Source organism: Sinocyclocheilus anshuiensis, unplaced genomic scaffold, assembly GCF_001515605.1.
Source record: "Sinocyclocheilus anshuiensis isolate Anshui unplaced genomic scaffold, SAMN03320099.WGS_v1.1 scaffold261, whole genome shotgun sequence".
NCBI classification, from domain to species: Eukaryota; Metazoa; Chordata; class Actinopteri; order Cypriniformes; family Cyprinidae; genus Sinocyclocheilus; species Sinocyclocheilus anshuiensis.
Genome location: NW_015536515.1, coordinates 1137881 through 1160333, shown reverse-complemented (window position 1 = coordinate 1160333; position 22453 = coordinate 1137881). Strand labels below are relative to the sequence as shown.

Below are 22453 nucleotides of genomic sequence, written 5' to 3'. Positions count from 1 at the left end.
TTGTTTTTGGGGATTAGATTTGTGTTTAAAATAGTTTAGCCCGTGAAGGTCATCATTGTTTTTTTTTTTACAGAAAGTTGTCCTTGACAAAAGCCTATTCTAACACTTGTCATGCAGGGAATACTTTTGTTTGACCTTTCTTGCTTGGATGATATTTACATTCTTTATGATAAGGTTTAGTTTACTGGAGCACTCTGTCATGTCATATCAAACGGTGGATGTGTTAAGACATAATGCTGCCGATATGGTGCCTACCAACATTATGGGTAATGCTTTTAAGGTGGAAGGAATGGTTTAAATGTTTTGCAATTTTTGGAGGAAGGAAAATATAAAACCACCCACAAGAAAAACACATGATTGCTATTATGGGAGTGATTGATGACGTTGTGATGCAGGGCTCATGCTGATAGGAAAATGTTTCCATAATCCACCGGTTTTGCTGTCCAGCTTCAATATTATCCATCACCAAATCACATGCTTAAAGGGACAGTTCACCCAAAAATTATTTATCATTTATTCACCCTCATGTCTGTATAACTTAATTTCATTTAAAGTAAAAATAGTTTTCGATAATGAAAATAAAGCTGAAATAACATATAATATAAATATTAGATGAAAAATTAAATCTTAAAAATAAATAAATAAATTAGAAATGTTGCTTTGGCAACTAACTGAAATAAAGTTGAGTTATGGTACTAAAATGACCAAAACGGAAATAAAAATAGTTTAAATCTAATAAAAATTACAAAAGCACAAACTGAAAACTGGAAAGCTAATTGTAAATATTATTAAATACTATAATACTATAATACATTGTAATAAAACACCCAGACCGACCGATATGCTTGATGCCCTTATTGTTTAGTGTTTTTGTGTAAGAGTTGGACAGGGACTCTGTAGTAGGTGGTGTGTATGGGGACAGGTAGAACCTGACACCTCTTTGGAAGATGTCCTGTCCTTGGAAGATGGAACAGATCGATATTTGGACTCCCTGGCATTGTGTGTCCGTTCTTATTGACTGATGGCTGTTACTCAGTGTTGGCAGTGGATGGGGCAAGTCTATAAAAACTGGTCACAAATTAGCTGTATTTAGTCCTGTCATCTCATTCCTGTGGCCCTCTACATAGATTTAAAAAATGGTTTGATGGCAACCCGTTGGTCGAGCACAGTGAGACCTTTGAGAGTGTTCATCCCGTGACGAAGTGAAAGCAGATGTTTCACTGTGGGCTTTCATGGAAGAGTAATAACAGCATCAGGCTGGTTACATTTTCTGTTCACTAATTGATTTAAGAATGATTTCAGCTGCTTTTATGACAACAAATAGAGCAAGAGTATATGGAAAGAGCAATAATAAAAGCTTCCTTTTAAAATGAATAACCATGTCCAGGCATGCTGGGTAACACAATAGGCCTAATATACATAAGCAAGCAGGTGACTACCTCTGACACGTGATTACAATTCAATAAAAAGTGTATTCTTTTATGTCATTTAGGCTAATTAATTTAAAATAAACATGAAACTATTTGAAACCCATTTTGTCTTTGATATGATATTTGGAGTGAAAATGTAGGATGTGATTGGATTGCATAGTAAAAAGTGTCTGTATATGGCAGGTGGTTTTGGGGAAGGGGTTGGAAAACAAGACTTTTTCTTTAAAATAACACACACTGATAAATAATGTGTAATAAGACCAGGAAGGTGTTTTAAGAAACTAAACTGCCAAGTTTAATGTCACGCTAACATTAAGATTTTATCTGTTTATGACTAATAGAGGATTCGTTTTCACAGTAGCCTACAAAAACTCACAGTCTTGTCCTGAAAAACACTCTTCATAAATAGTTAAAGGAGCTCAAGAATAAAAGTGAGTGGCATATGCACCTATTCAAAGCCTCTAATGCATTTCCTATGTAACCTGTAGAGGATATTGTGCTACTTCCTTATGGAGAATTCATGTGTATTTCTGATCACCATGGCAACCCACATGCTCATATAGTCTTCAAGATGAAACAAGAAGCATTAAGCTACATAGAGGAACTTAGCATTCAAACACAACAGGAAGGAAGTTACATATGCGTGATAACTCGCACTTCTGTTTTTATTGCCAAAAATGTCAAGAGTCACTCATTTGTCAATGCAATGCAGTCATTACTGCATTTTCAGCTTTAGTGTAGGTCATCTGTTTAATTAGATGAAACAGTACCTAACTAACCCACCCACATATAAAACTCACAGATTAGCAGTTGAATAGCAACACCCTAGAAACCATCCTAGTAAATTAGCAGTGAATTTTACATGTAAAAATTTAAAAATGATTTACATTTTTGTAAAAATGATTTATAGTGCATGTTGAGTTTCTGATGTGCAGTTTGGTTTTATTTGTACATATTCATTTGTAGAGCAGTAGATTTGGCTTTTGATGGCGACACAGTGATTGCATATAAGGTGAATTTAGTTGAAGTGTGTTCATGCATGTGGTCAAATGTGTTTTGCATTGAAGGCACATCAGAAAAGGCGTGTGCTAGTTAACATGGCACATCAACAGCGAATAAGGCGACATGTGGTTTATGCGACAGAAGGTCTGTGGTTACTGTTTTCAGAATAATTTCTTTTGGTTTCCTCCTCCTTGGTGACTGGCGCATGCCTGTTCAGAGCGTGTGGTAAAACTGTTTGCCATCTTCCTTTCATTGGCACAAATGATTTTTATACAGCAGCCATTTCCTTTAGACACATATCTGATGAAAACTCTCTAAGGATCTTGTTTTATTGAGGCAAAGTTTGCAGAAGAAGGTTGTTGTCTTGATTGACTTGTAAAACAGTTGGTATTATATCAGTAACTGTTACAATATATTGTTAAAACAATGAGAAACAATGAGTGTTTATTGATTTATTAGAGCTGCTTTACAGCACAAATGAGTTCTGTTTGCATCATTGAATCATTATTTTCTTGTTTATCACTGCAAAGCTGCTTTGAAATGATCTTTATTGTATTAAGCGATATATAAATAAAGGTGACTTGACTATTATCAGTATGTTGATCAAAATAGCTTGAATCTGGATGTAGGCCATTTAATGTAGTCACAGAATGTTTTTAAAAGGACACTAGATGGCAGTATTTCAGTGTTTATTTTTTCTAAATATTTATCTTAAATTTATCTTTGTTAATACACCTTTTTTGGCCTAATAGACAAAATCAGCGTTTGCATTTCTCCCTTGAAACTGCAAGAGTGATGTGTAGAATATTAAAGACTGCACTCCATTGAGCAGATGACAGTAACATCTGACCTGTTGCCCATGATATCATCTGTCCTGAGTTTGTGTTGAATGCACTCATTTAAATTTCAGATGCTCCACTCACTTGTTTCTCGTATTTATACGTGCAAACTGAAAGTGACTGTACATTCATTAATACTTAATTAACTCTAATTCTTAACACTGGGTGGGAGTGCAAGTGGGCAATGCTACGAACTAGTAGACCATCGGTAAAGCTGCTTTTTTGGTTATTGTGGGAACAATCCAGTTTGTCGTGTTGCAGCACTGGAATTGCCTGTAGATGCTAAACACGTCCATTGATTACTGATGAAGAACTGTGGGACTTTTGCAAATTTTATCCTTAAAGTCAGTATTGTATCCTGAAAGCCTTTACATTATTCTGCGATAATATTTCAGGACTGGACAGCTCCACCATCTATCTATCTATCTATCTATCTGTCTATCTATCTATCTATGTGTCTATCTATGTATCTAATCTATCTATGATTTTTTTATACATGTAAATATATATGTATATGTTTGTATATAAATGTATTTATACAGTATATGTATGCTAGATATAATAAATAAATTGCCTTTTCTTACCATATTCTAATCCACACAATGTCAGGTCTTTTTAATCCGTTTTAATGATCCCTGAGCTTTAACTCTGTTAACTGATAGAAACAAATCGTGACTCATTAGATGAGCATGTGATGGGAGTAGCACTTATTTCACTGATTACATTATCTTCTGTGACGGAAACAGTTTAAGGTACATTCCTCGATCTTTAACACAAAAGGCTTTTTGAGATATAAATACCTGAACTATGCCACGGTGAGAGAATGGATTTTTCCTTTAAGTGGATTTGCGAAAGAACAGTTATATTTTGTAAATGCACTTATGTTTCAACGCACCAAAACTTGGGATTGAATTAAGTAATTTAATAAAGCATGTTTTATTAAACAAGACAACACAAAGCCATGCATGCCTGGAAGATCAAGACTTAACACTGGGCATGTCCATTTCTGGTCATAAGAAGTTATAATTGCACAACTAAATATATATCAGGACGCAAATAAATATGTTGTGTGGTGGATTGGGTTTGTTTGGAGCTCATGCTGTGGCTGATGGTCAGGAATAATAGAGTGATATAGTCACTGACTGCACCATAGCAGGTGGCAGATGCTTTGCACTGGCTGTGACATAAATGATTCAATACTTTGAGTGCAGTTGGTTCCCAGTTGCCTTATAGCCATTTGCAAATAATGCATGTGTTATTCAGTATGATTAAATTCATGACATGAATGATTTTTGCCATAGACGCACACAAAATTAAAAAGACTTTAAAGGATTTAAAGTCAACATGACTCCATAAATGTATTTCTGAGTGAAACAGAATATTAAATGTGAAAAAAAAAATGTCCAGTGGAGCTTGATTTCACTCATTTACTTTTGATATACTGCCATTCAAAAGAGTGCAACAAGGCTGCATTTATTAGATTAAATAGTAAAGGTGATAAAATAATGAAAAAATATTACAATTTAAAATAACTGTATTTGAATAGATTGTAAAATGTAATTTATTCCTGGGATGTAAAAGTGGAATTTTCAGCATCATTACTCCAGTCAAAAATTAAAGCCTATATTATATTATATATCATATCATATCATATTATATTATATTATATTATAATGCTCCAGAATGATAAATATATACATTGAAGACATTTATTATTTTATTAGACATTAATTATTTTATTATATCAGGAATTATTTATTTAATAAGTTATGGGAATTATATAATAATAATTACTATTATTATTAATACTAATTGTAACAAGGTGACAGAGACGTGAGGCGAGCGGATCCACTTGCAAGGCTTTATTCAATGACATGGTCAATACAGGCAAGAGTCAAACAATGGCAAACAGATATATCAAGGATGAGACTGAAGAGTAATCCGTGAAACAGGCGTGGGTCAAACGACGGTAAACGTAATCCAGAGGACGAGGCAAACGTTAAATCCAATAACAGGCGATAATCCAGGCATGGCATAGACAGAGTCCGAATGGTAAGACGAAAGGGGTATTCAAAATAAACAGGCAAGAATCAAAACACAAGTAAGCAAGCAAGACAAGATTATGACTAGGAACTGAAAACTAGACAGGCTCCATAGAGTAGCTATCATTTGGAGAGAGATAAACACATACAATACTCGGCGACTAGAGCAGGATCAGAGTGAGTGTTATATAGTGTGAGTTATTGGATGCAGGTGAGTGCGCAATCAGTGCAGTGGAGCATGGGAGATGTAGTCCAGAGTGAAGTGTGACAGTCTATGTGGAGTGAGTGTCAATATGGTGAGAGAGCGACCTCTTGTGTTCATTGGATGAAAGTCCATGGACCGGATTCGTGACAATTGAAAACAATTGTGCTGCTTAATAAATGCTGTAAGATAAATTACGTTCCAAATTTTAATACTATGTATTAGTCGTTTGTTCAAATCACAAATACCAAGCAATATTAATAGTGAGTCTTGCCTCATCAAACACCCCTAATATTTAATTAATTAATTGAACACAATAAGACCAGAAACATGTATTAAACTATTTGAATGTCTCATTGTACAAAAATTGCCACTTTCTGTTTGCTTTGTTTCTTACTTAGACATGCAAACACATTCAAACCCACAGTAACTGTGTCATGTCATAAGTCCTTTGTTGTATAGCATTCTGGACTGCAATGAATCTGATTATTTGTTAAGCCATTCTTGCATTAGGGTGTCTGCGCGGTGCTCATAGTGGAGGCCTGGTGGAGTTCAAGCTGTGTAGCAGGAGTACTGACCCCCACCCACCCATATAAATCAGGATAGCACCAGCTGCCTGGTGACATCACACTCACAGCCCCCCCGCGTGCTGATTGGCCGATCAGTGCCATAGCCAGTTAGTATAGCTGCAGTTGTGGGATGCTGCTAGAACTAGAACAGACCTGAACAGAGCATCCACACCAGCACGACTCCCCAGCTCCACCAACAACAGGAAGTCGCCTGGCTCATAAAAACTGCCCTCGATTAGCAGCCTATCCACAGCGGAGGAGACAGAGAGGGAGAGAGAGAGAGAGAGACAACAGGAGGAGGGGGAGGTTTCATCCTCCAGCGCTCAGTCGCGCTGTGTTTTCACACGGAAAGCTCCTCCGCCTGCTCTGTTCTGCTTCCCAGAGGAAATAAATGATAGCTGATCTGGTTTTCCTCCCTGGATGATACGCGTGCACTTTCACACATGAAGGACACAAAGAAACGGAGGGAATGCAGGGCGCACAATGGCTCATTTTAAGGACATAGCTGTGAAAAAGACCACATCTCTGAATCTGGTGACGGGATTCTTTCAGTATCTCCGCGGTAAGTGGGACATCGACATCTCCTCTCATCAGACTGGAGTGTGGGAGCCACTAGCTCAGATTTACATGTAGTCTGTGCTTCACTGAATGTAGGTGAAACAGATGCATGATCCAGATATGCAGTGACACGTCTCTGGGTCATATGGCTCACTAGACATTATTAGCCAGCTGAGGTCTTCCTCGTCTTCCTCCTCGGGTGAGGTAATCACCGTGTTGGCACGGGTCACTGCTGCACACGAATGCTGATGCGAACCTCTTTACAGTTGCGCATGTTGGATTATGATGGCTGTTGTGTGCTTAAGGCTGCACCAGCATGCCATGTGTGCTACTGTACATGGATGCTTCCTAAACATGCCCCGTGGATTGCATTAGAACATGCATGCAAATATAGGATGCTGTCTGTTGTGAATATGGCTGGTCTGTCTGAGCCTATCACGCATAAATATGTCTGGTGGGTGTTTGTTGGTGACCTGAATGACCTTATCTGTGTCTAAAAATGCTCTGCAAGATTTGTATATTGTGCTAACAGATGTCACAAACTTTCATTACTGCTGTTTGTGAAGTCAAGCATCACTAGCACTATTGCTCATACTTAGGGTTAATGATTTGAACAGTACTAAATAGTTACAGTATTAAACTTCTTTCACCTTGCAAACAATTAAAAAAAAAAATCTGAAAAAAGAATATTATAGAAACTTGGGGTGGACACCACCTAGCAACACCCTAGGAACTACTCAGAACATCATTAGAACTGTGTAGCAATGACTTGGCAACCACTTAGAACAACTTTGGAACCGCATAGCAACACCTTGGCAACCACCCAGAACATACTAATAACTACATGGCAAAACCCTGGAAACCACACAGAACATCCTAGCATCATATAGCAATGCCATGACAACCACTCAGAACATCTTTATGGCTGCATAGCAATAGCCTGACAACCACTTAGAACACCTTTGCAACCAAATGGCAACACATTGGCAACCACCCAGAACATACTAATAACTACATGGCAAAACCCTGGAAACCACACAGAACATCCTAGCATCATATAGCAATGCCATGACAACCACTCAGAACATCTTTATGGCTGCATAGCAATAGCCTGACAACCACTTAGAACACCTTTGCAACCAAATGGCAACACATTGGCAACCACCCAGAACATACTAATAACTACATGGCAAAACCCTGGAAACCACACAGAACATCCTAGCATCATAGCAATGCCATGACAACCACTCAGAACATCTTTATGGCTGCATAGCAACAGCCTGACAACCACTTAGAACACCTTTGCAACCACATGGCAACACACTGGCAACCACTTAGAACACCTGCAACTGCATGGCAACACCCTGGCAACCACTCCAAACACATTTGCGGCCACACAAAATATTCTAGCAACCATTCATGGCATGCTAGCAACCACTCAGAACATCTTTATGGCTGCATAGAAACTTCCTGACAACCATGTAGAGTACTTTTGCAACTGCATAGGAACGGCCTGGCATCCACTCAAAATACCTTTGCAATGCCTTGACAACAACACAGAGCATCCTAGAAACCGCATAGCAACACCCTGGCAACCACATAGAACATTCTAACAACTCCATAGCAATGCCCTAATAACCACTCAGAACATCTTTATGGCTGCAAATCAAAGGCCTGGCAACCACACAGAATACCATTGCAACTCCATAGCAACAGCCTGGCTACTGCTTAGAACACCCTATCAACCTTATTAGCAACACCCTGGCAACCACTCTAGCATAGAAGTGCCATTACAACCATTTAGAATATCTTTATAGCTGCATATAACATCCTGGCAACCACCAGAACACATTTGCAGACTACTTGCAATGCTGTGGCAACAGCATAGAACATCCTGCATAGCAACACCCTGACAACCACCCAGCACATCTAAGCAACCTCTTAGAACATCTTTATGGCTGCATAGCAACACCCTGACAACCATCAGAACACATTTACAGACTATTTCCAATGCCATGGCAACCACACAAAACATCCTAGCAACTGCATCGCAACACCCTGACAACCACCCAGCACATATTAGCAACCACTTTAGAACATCTTTATGGCTGCATAGCAACGGCCTGGCCTGGCATGCAGAATATCTTTGCAAATCCATAGTAACAGTATTTCATCTGCTCAAAACATGCTAGCAATGCAAATCCATAAACAGCCTGGTAGCCGCTCAGAACATCCTAGCAACCGAATATCAATGCTCTAGCAACACTCTTATGTCCTTGAGAGCTTGTGGATTGCACATGAATATACATTCTGAGCATATCTGTATGTTTTTGTTAAAAATCTGCATTTATGTTGTTTATGCTGAGTATATATGTAATAATGGGAATATTGGCACATGTTTCTGATATGATGTCGATGTTTTTGCTCATGCCACGTGTGGACTCTCAGCTCTCCTCTGCTGGTGAATATCTCCTCTCTAGCTTTCAATGTAGACTTTCAGTAATGAAAATGTACAGTATTCAGTAGTAAATCCTCTTGCATTTATTTCTCACAAATATGAGAAAATAACCAGGTGAGTCATGATGACAGTGAGCACAATGAAGAAGACAGGAAAACATAATATCTCACTGGATATTTAAATGTAAAACATATCTGCTCATTTATGTGATTATTGTGCTTCTCTCTTTTGCAGATGAACAGGAGGCGGTGCAGAAAAGAACTTTCACAAAGTGGATTAATTCACACTTGGCCAAGGTAAGATGTTTTGCAGTTTTTTTCATCCGAATGCCACAACATTTAGCTTGTAGTACTATTTGCACTGGATTACAATACAACAACAGCAGTGACCCAATACACTACTGGGACACTTTGGCCACTTGTCAAAAATGCTTGTTTGTTATTGCATTATATAGCAAATATCAAGTGTCTTTTGTGCTGAAGTGCTGCAAAAACTTTTGCTTTCATTTTTCTGAGCAGTTTTTTTGCAATGAGTTTTAATCAACTGGTGCAGCAATGATTTTTAGTAGATCTGTGATGTTTTTCTCAGATTGACAACCACAATCAAATTGAATCAAATTCAAATTGTTTTGAACAGTAGCTACACTACCGTTTAAAAGTTTGGTGTCAGTACATTTTTTTTGTTGTAGTTGAAAGAAATTAATATTTTGATTCATTAAATTGATCAAAAGTTTAATGGCATAAAAAAATGGCTGATAAAAAATCAGGTTTGCCATCAACGGAATAAATTACATTTTGAAATATATTAAAATAGAAAACAGTTATTTGAAATTGTAATACTATTTCACAATATTACTGTTTTTACTGTATTTTTGATCAAATAAATGCAGCTTTGGTGAAACTTTTTTCAAAAACATAAAAATCGTTCCGACTCCAAACTTTTGAACCGTAGTGTACATATTAATCATGTAAAACCTAGCAAACTTGTTTTTATACAAATTGTGCATGTTCTATCTTTCTTTAAACTAAATGACACTTGCTTTTTAATACAGTGACATTTAGGCATTAACTGTGGCTTAAGTGTCTTAGCTTTTTTATATAATGCTAGACTGTTGGTGTTACTCTGAGGAATTGCGCCAGTGTCTCAAGCAGTGATGGCTGTGTTACTGTCTTTCTGTCTTCCTGACCAATCATCCGTGAACAGTGAATGGTCCATGTGATTTGCTTTGTAGCCTAATGTCATAATGACTCTAAAGGGCAAATGTCTGTGTAACTGAGTAAAGCTCAGATGATTAAAGGCTGATCGTTTTGCAGGACAGTAAACAGTGAATGAGGAGGCGTAATGCTATAATACTCTAATAAAAACCATGAAGGGCGATGTTTGTGCTGTGTGCTTTGAGAATGAATGCTGTGTTGTGATGGCGTCCCACTGCCATGGCCAAGATGAGTGGGTGATCTCGTGTTAGTAGGCTGAGCATTAAAAAAATCTCTGAAAATGTGCTGTGAATTTCTGAAATGAAGTTGTGATGTGTGAGATATATGGAAGCCAAACATGCTTTGGTAAATCATAATTATGCCAAAAAAGTAATGACATAATTAGGTCATAAAAAGTCACAATTATGATGTAAAGTGCTGACTTTTTTGCCATAAATATGACTGTCATAATTAATTAAGTTGAATATGACATAAAAAGTCATAATTATGATGTAAAACATTTAAATTATGTCATAATTATAGCAAAAAAGCAATGACATAAAAAAATTATAACTGACAAAGTTGTAATTATGGTATAAAATATTGACATAAAAATACTTTTATATATTTTAGGATGTACTTATGCCTTCGGAAAGGTTGAGAATTAGTGTTTTATAGTTTAATTTGACATTTCCACAAATAATGACTTTTTATCTCATAATTGTAACTTTTTATGTCACAATTATGACTTTATATCTAATAATAATTTAAACTTTTATGTCATAAATTTGATTAATGAAAAAATTATGACGTGTCATAATATAAAAATACTTTTTTATATATATTGGGATATAATTATGCCTTAGGAAAGGTTGAACATTTTGGAGTTTAGTTTGACATTTCTACAAATTTTGACTTTTTATCTAATAGTTTTGACTTTTTATGTCACAATTATGACTTTATATTCCATAATTTAAACGTTTTATGTCATAGTTATGATTTACCAAAACATGTTTTCTTATGTGGCTTTCAAATAGGCCTTTTCATATATATTTATGTAGGCCTATATGTCTGTGTATGCATGTATGTACAATATATTTATGTCATATAATGAAATTGTAATTTATTTTGACCTCAGAAACAAAAATAAACTACTAAAACTGTATGATATGACCACTTTTAGGAAAGTTGAAGGATTTTTTAAATGACCTGTCCGCTTTTGAATCTCTGTCTAATGGAGCATCTTGAGAATCCGCTGTGACACCAGAACTTCCTCTGTTTGCAAGTCATATCCTCTGTGTTGACATGTTTACAGTATGTCTGACAGGTGAAAGTGCTTAAACTGGGCTGAGACTTTCTGTCAGATCACGCACTTTACGTTATGTGGAAAGGCAGATTGAATCTCTGTTTATGGAGACAAGGGTCATTCTGGGAAGTTTTGGACACTAGGTATGTGCAGATGGCCGTGGAGAGGGGCTGGAACAATTCTCAGCGGGAAGAAACATGTTTCGCTCCTGAGGTCTTTGAAGTGTGTGTCCACTGATTTCAGATGCTGTGATTAAGAGTCAAGTTAGGATATAATTATGCCTTGTGAAAGGTTGAGGATGACCGTTTTACAGTTTCATTTGACATTTCTACAAATAACCATTTATCATTAATCAATACTATACAAAATCAGAATCAATTTTTATGATCGTCCCCCATACTGACAAACATAACAAAACAGAATAAAGTGCACATTACTAATTTTCCAAAGGACGACGTCAGTAAGAAAAATAATGATTTCTGGAATAGGACCTTTTCGATAAGGGCTACGTATACAACTAATGTTATGTCAACCTAAATTGAAAAATATTCATATACATTAATAAAAGACATAAGAGTAGCCTTTTTTCTTAACCAAAAAGTGCGCATTTGCTAATACAGCAAAGAGAAGAAGCACAGTTTTTGGGACAGGCCAAAAATACATCCTCTTAAAGAAATAGAAAGAGAAAGCAATTGAAAATGGAAGGAAGTCACTATACTTTTGTCGATGTGGTAAGAAAATGCTTTAATAGCACATAGTAAATGATGACATCAGCTATTCATTGTTAAAGTCACATGGTTTTGTACAATGACCCACATGCAGAATATAGAAACTGAAGTAGAGCTGTAGTGAGATGTTGTGGGTTTTTTTTGCTCCTCCCTCTCTCCTCATTATGCGTGATTAGTTGCTTTGGTGACGGGGCACTTTGCAGCGCACAAAGAGAGGATAATCTGACACAAATGGTGGGTTTAAGTATTCCAGTCAGCACAGATTGCACCGAGGGGCCTTTTGTTCCACACAGTCTGCTGCACAACACGACTATGAAAGTTTGAAGAATCTGAGCAATGTGTGCAGCCGGTGGGTCCACTGCAGTGAGGCAGCGTCCATATAGAAAGCACACGCTCGGTGCATACTAACTGAGCTGCAGGATATGCTATGCAATGCTTCATGAGTCTGCAGATGCCTGCTGTTCTTCCAGATTTCGTCGCTGTCTGTGTGTGCGCTGGTTGGCCTGTCTGTCTCTATTTTTTGTTGTTTTATTGAACAAAAATACATCTAGATTTACATTTCTTGCTTCCTTTCCTTTATTTTTTATTATCCTTTTCCTTTATCCTTTATAATTTTATCAATAGTCAGCATGACCAAAGCAAATGTGTTTGCACATGACTTTTCATGATGGTCTATTTTGGTTTGACCTCTGACAGATCTGTTATCTTTTCCTATTGTGTCCATTTCCTTGAAAATGTTAAAGATCATTTGCAGTTTTTTATGATGTTTGTACAGAAGCAGCTGAGCTGAGATTTTCAAACTAAACTCAGACCTGCATCATATACTGTATTCTAGTGATAGTTCTTACAAATATGAGACAGTACAATGATGCAGGTGTCAGATTGTAGTACTATAGTACATTGGTACACTACCATTCATAAGTTTGGGGTCGGTGAGATCTTATGCTCACCAAGGCTGCATTTATTTGATAATATTGGGAAATATTATGACAGTTCAATGTAATGGTTTTGTATTCCAATATATTTTAAAATGCAATTTATTCCTGTGGTACAAATCATTCAATCATTACTCCGGTCTTCAGTGTCACATGATCCTTCAGAAATCATTCTAATATGCTGATTTGCTGCTCAACAAACATTTCTCGTTATCATTAATGTTGAAAACAGTTTTGCTGCTTAATATTTGCGTGGAAATACGTATTATATGATAAATAGAAAGTTCAAACAGCGTAAATCTTAGGTAACATTATACATGCCTTTATTGTCAATTTAATGTATTCTTGCTGAATAAAAGTAATAATATTGCGTGGAAATACGTATTATATGATAAATAGAAAGTTCAAACAGCGTATAAATCTTAGGTAACATTATACATGCCTTTATTGTCAATTTAATGTATTCTTGCTGAATAAAAGTAATCATTTCTTTTAAAACATTTTACTGAACTTTTTTATCAAACTGAACGATCACCATATTTATATAAAAAAGCATTTATATTGCCTTTGTCTATTTCCCTGTGAATATTTCACTGCTTCAACATGAAAAATAAATTTGCATTTACAGTTTATTTTTGTTAGAGTTTCATCTGCCTACACAGATTGTAGTTTCAGTCTTTCTGTGATCACAAGTTTGAATGCTGCGTGGCACTTCTGGCTGAAGTGTGATGTGAGATGGAGAAATCATTTTTTAAGGGGTCATATGACGTTGCTAAAAAAGAACATTATTTTGTGATTTGGGCGGTGTTATGCAAATCGTCCCACATCGTGACGTAGACATGTGGGGGCGTGTTTAAACGAGGCGTTTTAGGAGGGCATGGACAGGTCTTAACGTTTATAAAGAATATATTTTTGGGTTTGAGACTTTAGTCTTTGCAACTTTAGGGATCTTATCTATTCACGAACCGCTTGATTCACGAACACTCCAAAGAGAAAGGAAAACTTGAAATCACATCATATGACCCCTTTAAGACAAACATCTGCAGTAAACATAAGTGGGAACATGTTATACTTTATGTATCCCAAACTATGAATGAGCATTTTCTGAGCCAGAAACTTAAATTCCTCTGGGAATGAAGAGAGGAATTTCTGATGACCTAAAAGCATTTATATGTATTTATTCAGAGTAGAAATTAGTCAGAGAAGCACAAAAGCAGAAGCATCCAACAGATTTGTAATCAAAGCACTATAAGGGTTTATTAAGTTCACCGTTTATTTGATCCTCTTCTTTTTGTCCATTTCCAGCACAAACCTTCTTTTGAAGTCAACGACCTCTTTGAGGACATCAAGGATGGGGTGAAACTGCTGGCTCTGTTAGAGGTGCTGTCTGGACAGAGATTAGTAAGTGTTTCTGTGATGCAATATCTGCAGATTATCCCTGTGTGAAACCTCTGCATTGAGCGCAGCAGCAGCTGCAGTGCATCTTTAGGGACAAGGTCTGTTTAATGCCAAGATGATGGGTCCTGCTCCTGAAAACCTCTTGTATTTCCCTGCAGCCATGCGAACAGGGTCGCCAAATCAAAAGGATCCACTGGGTGTCCAACATCGGCACAGCTCTTAAGTTCCTGGAGGGAAGGAAGGTAGGTGACTCCAGGATCACTCCGGTTATCTCATCTGTCTCACTGAACTGCTCATCTGTCCTAATAAATGGTGATATTCTGTATAACACTACTTCCAGCTGGGTCATTCCTCTTTTGCAGTACCTTTTAAAGTCTAGCTTTTAAAAATGAATATACTTGTGCTATAATTTAAGGAAGTATTTCTAGAACAGGATATACCAGACTGTCAGAAATATGCTCTGGTCAAGATCAGGCAAGGCCAAGAAATGAACAGGATGGAAATTAAAGCTAAAGTTAGTCTTTGCTCAGTGAGGAATTGACAGAGAGTTTACATGAACTTTCAGATTAACTTTCATATTTTCCATCTTTTGATATATTAAACTGATTTGTGTAAAGTTATCAATTATAAAAGATGTTTTAGAGTGACACAAACCAAAAGCACAAAACATCACAGAATCCATTTAATCCATCGATAATACTTACTTGTTTTCCTACCAAACATGATGCCACTTCCACGTCATTAAAGCTCCTTTTAAAAATAGGAATTTTTAAACAAGACATGATATGGAAGAAACACATAAATTGACTGTCAATTACAATAATGTATTATTTTTATATTTAATAGATATTTTATTTAAAAAGTTACATTCAAAAATTCTATGACATTTTTTTTTAATTATTTAAATATATTTAAGATTTGTTTATCCTTAACAAAGGTTCATTTATTTGATAAAAACACAGTAGAAGTAATATGTGAAATATTATTACAATTTAAAATAACTGTTTTCTATTTCAATGTATTGTAAAATTTATATTGTTCTACCTGTTATTCCCGTGATCAAAGCTGAATTTTCAGCATCATTACTCCATCATTACTCCAGTGTCACATGATCCTTCAGAAATCATTCTAATATGCTGATTTGCTGCTCAACAAACAGTTCTTATTATTATCAATGTTGAAAATTGTTGTGCTGCTTAATATTTTTGTGGAAACCATGATAAATTATTTTTTCAGGATTCTTTGATGAATAGAAAGTTCAAAAGAACAGCATTTATTTTAAAATAAAAATGATTTTGTATCATTATAAATGTCTTCACTGTAACCTTTGATCAATTTAAAGGAACACTCCACTATTTTTGAAAATAGGCTCATTTTTCAACTCCCCTAGAGTTAAACAGTTGAGTTTTACCGTTTTCGAATCCATTCAGCCGATCTCCGGGTCTGGCGGTAGCACTTTTAGCTTAGCTTAGCATAGATCATTGAATCTGATTAGACCGTTAGCATCTCGCTCAAAAATGACCACAAAGAGTTTCTATATTTTTCCTATTTAAAACTTGACTCTTCTGTAGTTACATCGTGTACTAAGACCGACGGAAAATGAAAAGTTGCGATTTTCTAGGCCGATATGGCTAGGAACTATACTCTCATTCCGGCGTAATAATCAAGGAACTTTGCTGCCGTACCATGGGTGCAGCAGGCGCAATGATATTACGCAGCGCCTACAGAAATACAGAAGAGTCAAGTTTTAAATAGGAAAAATATAGAAACTCTTTGTGGTCATTTTTGAGCGAGATGCTAACGGTCTAATCAGATTCAATGAAATATGCTAAGCTACAGCTAAAAGTGCTACAGCCAGACCCGGAGATCAGTTGAATGGATTCGAAAACGGTAAAACTCAACTGTTTAACTCTAGGGGAGTTGGAAAATGAGCCTATTTTCAAAAATAGTGGAGTGTTCCTTTAATGCATACTTGCTAAATAAAAGTATAAAAAAATATCTGACTGACGCTAAATGAACTGCATAGTAGGAATGATCCAGGCATATCTGCAGTCTTATCTGATCATTGAATATGTTCATGTGTCCCAGTCCAGCGTCTGTCATCAAACTGCGTCTCTAACTCTGTCCTCTCTCCTATCATGTCTTGTCTCAGTCTGTGTACAGAGGGTCTCCGGTCAGTACTTCTCCTAGTCACAGTTCTCACAAACATATCTGCATTTGATGATGCATACCATATGCAGCGAGCAACTCCATTATTTCTACTGGCTGAAAGAGCTGCAATTATTTTTAGAAAGCTTGTTTTTCTACAGCATCTCTTTTGATGTCCATGACTGGTTGGCCATGAGTAAACAGCTTTTTTCCTCTTCACTCACATGTTCCTCATATACTCGTGCATTCATATTTGCGTATTCCCTAAGAAGTGAATATGTCTGGCTACTTAATTTTTTTCAAGTCAACATGAAATCAAAATGGACCCCGTTTACTTTCTTTATGCACGTTCCTGGTGTTATTCTGCACGGTTCATCAGCAGATAGTACTGGTTTAGACTGACCTGTTTGCACTGACCTCAGATCTGTGGATAATATGTCTGTTACATTGATATTTTCAAATGATATAGCCATTTAAGACTTTCTAACATGCGAAATATTTATTTTCCAGATCAAACTAGTCAATATCAATGCCACTGACATTGCTGATGGACGCCCGTCCATTGTCTTGGGGCTGATATGGACCATTATCCTCTATTTTCAGGTAATGTTTGCCAATTATGGTGGTAGGATCTGGAAAATTGCCATATGTCTGTGTTTACCTGAGTTTTAAGGGTCTACCCTCACAAACATTTGCAGATTGAGGAGTTGACCAGTAATCTTCCAGCCCTTCAGGCTTTATCCAGCAGTGCGTCTTCGGTGGACAGCATGGCCAGCTCAGAGACGGGAAGCCCACCTATGAAACGCAAAGTGATGACAAAGTTTCAGGGCAATGCCAAAAAAGCCCTGCTCAGATGGGTCCAAAGCACAGCAACCAAGTATGTCAACCAAGTATTTTTGCCAACTGAAGGAGAATTTTTAAGATAAATACGAGCTCTATTGAGGGTTTAAATTGATCATTTGAAATAGATATGTCAACTTACAAGAACTGTGTAAAAAACAGGCCTAATGTATCAATAAGGCCCCTAATGAGTCATTATTTATTCTCTCAAGGCGTCTTGGGATTGAAGTTAAAGACTTCGGTGCTAGTTGGCGCAGCGGTGTGGCCTTCCATTCTGTTATTCATGCCATTCGTCCAGAACTCGTGGACATGGACATCGTGAGAAAAAGAAGTAATCGTGAGAACCTGGAAGAGGCCTTCAGTGTGGCAGAAAATGAACTGGGAATACCACGTTTACTAGATCCTGAAGGTACTGATGTGACTTATTTTATCCCAAAATCTCTCCCAATTTCCTTTGAGATGAACAACTTACAACTTACAATGTCAACGTACAAAATAGCACTGTCATATTACCATGTTTTTTGATAATGGATCTATGGGAATACCATGTTTTTTAGACATGTACAATGATAATATAATGCCATTCTTTTAAATGATCTTGGATTAACATGCAAATACCATGGTATATTAATGTAGGAATCATTCAGTACAATTATATATACAGGGTTATTATAGTTAACTAAAACTAAAACCATAAAAAATTGTCACTTGAAATAAAAAATTAACTTAAATAAAATAAAATAAATTATTTTATTTTTTATTTCAGATGGTTGCCAAGTCAACATTTCTTATTTTCATTTAGTTCAACTTGATGTACTAAAATAGCTAAAACTAAAACTGAAAAAAATAAAAAATAAATTAATAATAAAAAATGATATAGCCATATAAAAAAAAAACAAATAAAAACATAGACAGCAAAATTACTAAAACTTAATTAAAATAAAAATGGAAAATATAAAAATAAAAACTAAAATGTTGAAATAACTGTAATAATATAATAATAATAATAATAATAATAATATAGCATAGTGTATAGTATAGTACAGTGTTTCCCATACATTGGTTTATTTGTGGCTGCCCGCCACAATATCAACACTGACCGCCACAAATAGATTTTCCAAAAGGCTTTGACTTTGTTGAATAAACATGAGCACTGCACATTTCAAAATCAAAACGCGGCACAGGTGTTTTTATATGAATGTATCTTTTTTTGAAGGGAACTGATTGTCTTCAGAAAAGTTTTGATGTCATTTTCATCTAATCTTTCCTATAATGCCTGATAAAGCAGCGTTTATGAACAGAGCGCTGTTTTGATGACAGCCGTTACTGGGGAAACGGCTGTTTCTGCCGCTCCTAAAGCACCTCCTGCTGGCAGAGAATGAATTTGCACTTTCAAAAATTATATATACATATATATTTCCCCCAGGGGAAGCCGCCACACATAGAGTGTAAGTCTGTGGGAAACACTGATAGTATATGGTATAACCATCTGATTCCATGAATGTAGCACCAATACTAATGTTGTGTGGCTAATAATGTAGAGTCAGTCAATGATCTGCTGTGCTTTTGAAGAGCCACTCATTGGTTTTGAGTTTGATGTGAATAGACGCTGCTTAATTATACTGGGGATGCTCATTATGAGGCCTCATTACAGACAGACACTCTTATAGTTTTTTATGTAGGTCATGCTGCTATTCAAGCATGACATCAGGCCAGATCAGAGAGAGACTAGTATGACATCATGATGTGATCTTTGAAGAGGCCCTTTGAAGAGGCTATAAAAAGCCTCAATTGACTCTTCAGGTCAGTGGATCATCTCATATGAAAGACCTGACGATGCACAGTAAAACTCAAACTAAAACTAGATGCATGCATGCATAGATACATAAACAGCAGAATGGTAATATCGCAAGGATTTCCCCTTGAGGGGTTCAAACCTCCAACTTTTAGTTTGTTTTTATTGCAGATGTGGATGTGGACAAGCCTGATGAGAAATCCATAATGACATACGTAGCTCAGTTCCTGAAGCACTACCCAGATCCCCACCAATCCGAGACAGATGGACAGCAAGAGGAGGTACGCTCTAGTGCTTATGCTCATGTATGAGCTAAAAATACACTAGCCGCTTGCTGTTGTTATTTACTGCAGTCACTGCTGTAGTGCTTCCTCATCAGTCACTAACACTACTGTAGTCCATCACAATGTGGAATCAATTCAAGGAATCATTTTACTCTAGAATCACACCCATAATGCATTGCTCTGTGTGCTCACTCTGTATCTCTGTCTGTGTTACTCGCCGTGCGCATTTGTAGCTGGTTCGTTCCATTCCTACATTCGCTCTCTCTATCCCAGCTCTACAGGTAAGAGTTGATTACCACTCACCAGCATGAGGTTCATTTAGTGTATGGGACATTCTCAAGAAACAATGCCATATGTGCTAGAAAAGTGTAGGAAACATGATTTAAACCCTATCACAGTAACTTACTAAATTACATGAACATACATATGCTTATAATTGAATATAAAATACAATGGATAATTGATCATATAAATACTTTGAATAATTATTAATAAATTACACAGTATAACTGTGAATAATATTAATAACCCAAGACACTGCTCATTCAGAACATGTTTTGAGCAAACCATGTTACATTTAAAATGATTTGGGGTTAAAGATATGTCAAAATCAAAATCAAATAAGTTTTAGTCAAAAAGCATCACTTTTTTTTTTTAAACATTTTTTATTAAAGGGAGAAATGTCACAGCATATGAACAGAAAGTGAATGAACAGTGACATTTTATATATATATATAAACATATTGATATTTACAAAATATAAACATTTTAAAAACTACATAGACAGTGGAAGCATATTTTTATTTAAAAAATAGGTAGAGTAATTTTTTTATTCAATATATTTATTTTAATTCCATACAATTTTATCCTTTTTTAAATTCTCATTAAATTAAAACAGAAAATAAGCACATGTACAGTACACTGACAGATGAAAAGCAAATATTTCACAATAAAACAATAATATGTTTAAAATTTTGTTTTGCATTATAGAATTTACAGAATTGAATGTACCAAATAAGATCAGTATCTTGTTCATTAAATGAGTAGTAAGGTCTGGAGACAATTATAACATACAAATGTCACTGTTTGCTGAGAATGGTCTGTCGGTGGTGGATACTCTCTGCGTGTTTCCTCTCTTTCTCTGGCTTTTATCTTGCTAACGTCTTGACTGTGTTGTGTTTGCATCTCTTGATGTGCCTTTGCTCTCCTGGACAGTATGATCCACAAGATATTGAGCTTATGCTTGAGGTATGTGTATATTAATAAATAGGGCCATAACAGCTCCGTGTTATGTTCTTTACTCTTCTTTGGGATTGGACTCTCTCTTAGTTTTCATCGTTTCACACTGCTGTGTTACCTTCTGTGGGTTCTTGTTATAAGGGTTTCTTGCTGAATACCTGCTAAGCGAGTGATAAATCATTGTTTCTTTCTGTCTGATGTGCACAGCGAGAGGAACGCAAGGTGCTGAGGGAGGTGAAGATCTGGCTGGATCAGCTAGAGAGAGATTTACTGCGTGCACAGGGATCTGAAGAGAGTCTCACCGACAAATATCAGGTGAACATGAGAATTTTCCATGATCTTTAGAATTAAACAGGCTGTTTTTGCTGCTTTTAAGACTTCAGTAGGCAAATGTGCTCTATTATGATTGGCTAAACTCTTGTATTTGAAAAGAGTTTTGAGTTTGCTATAAGGTCAGATGTATTTATTTCTCCTCCATCCTTCTTTTTTGACTGCAGGCTTTTAAGAGTTTCCGTGTGCAGTATGAGATGAGAAAGAAACAGATCGAGTCTCTCCTGCAACCGGTACACAGGGACAGCAAACTGTCAGTGGACCAGGCCTTGGTCAAACAGGCCTGGGATCATGTGTCTGTCAGGGTACGTGCTTTACCAAGTGTAATTAAAGTGTTTGTTCACTAGGGGTGTGTGATATCACGATTTGAGGAAATATCGTAGTATCATGCTCTTTTTAGTTTAAGTAATAGACATTAAAGTAGTTTTTATAAACATACCTTAGGAAAAAAAACACTACTGGTGTGCATCTTCAGACAAAATAATGGAACTGACCTATTTTAAGATCAGTCAGTGTAAGATTCTTTCAGGTAAAACAGCCCAGACATGCATTTTAGTCAGCGACTAGGCTTAAGCCTTGTCTGTGAAACCGGGAGATAGTTGTTTAATTTAATAATATTAATATTTTAATTTAAGCTGGAGATTGTAAATATTAGCTGTTATATTTGTCTGTTTTGTGTACATAAATCCACTATTATGTTTGAAAATAGTTTTTACTTCAGAGTTCAACTCTTACTGCTGTGCTTCTCTGGTTGTCATTAGCTGTAATGAAGTGTGAATTGGAGCGTAGACCATGGATACAGGGTTCATCACTGAGGAAAGAGGACAGACACACAGAGACGGTTTTGTTTAAAGGAACAGAGAAGTCCACAGAGCGGACACTGCAATCTGGCCAGACACTTGACAGCTTGAAGGGACCTCACAGACAGTGAACGGCTTTCAAAGCAGATCTCTCCTTTTGATATTTGCGATGCTTTTGTGTGGCTTGTGCAGCTCTTAGACTGGCACATCCATCTGGATAAGTCTTTGCCGGGCCCTCTAGGAGTGATTGGAGCCTGGCTGCATCGGGCAGAACTTTCCCTGAGAGAGGACATACCCATTCAACAGGCCCACGAAGAGACGGCCAACATCATCCACAGAAAACTGGAACAGCACACG

The 22453-nt window shown here is 36.5% G+C and overlaps 1 protein-coding gene across 1 annotated transcript in view; it reads left to right on the top strand.

Moving 5' to 3' along the window:
• The window catches only part of syne1b (spectrin repeat containing, nuclear envelope 1b), a 110774-nt gene that overhangs the window by 754 nt on the left and 87567 nt on the right, over nt 1-22453 (top strand). The window contains exons 2-13 of the mRNA XM_016491883.1: nt 9335-9396; nt 14568-14663; nt 14819-14902; nt 17319-17411; nt 17507-17685; nt 17861-18057; nt 19615-19724; nt 19961-20008; nt 20943-20975; nt 21174-21281; nt 21464-21601; nt 22289-22453. Coding sequence (XP_016347369.1) covers nt 9335-9396; nt 14568-14663; nt 14819-14902; nt 17319-17411; nt 17507-17685; nt 17861-18057; nt 19615-19724; nt 19961-20008; nt 20943-20975; nt 21174-21281; nt 21464-21601; nt 22289-22453 — 1313 coding nt within the window. The remainder of the gene's footprint in view (nt 1-9334; nt 9397-14567; nt 14664-14818; nt 14903-17318; nt 17412-17506; nt 17686-17860; nt 18058-19614; nt 19725-19960; nt 20009-20942; nt 20976-21173; nt 21282-21463; nt 21602-22288) is intronic.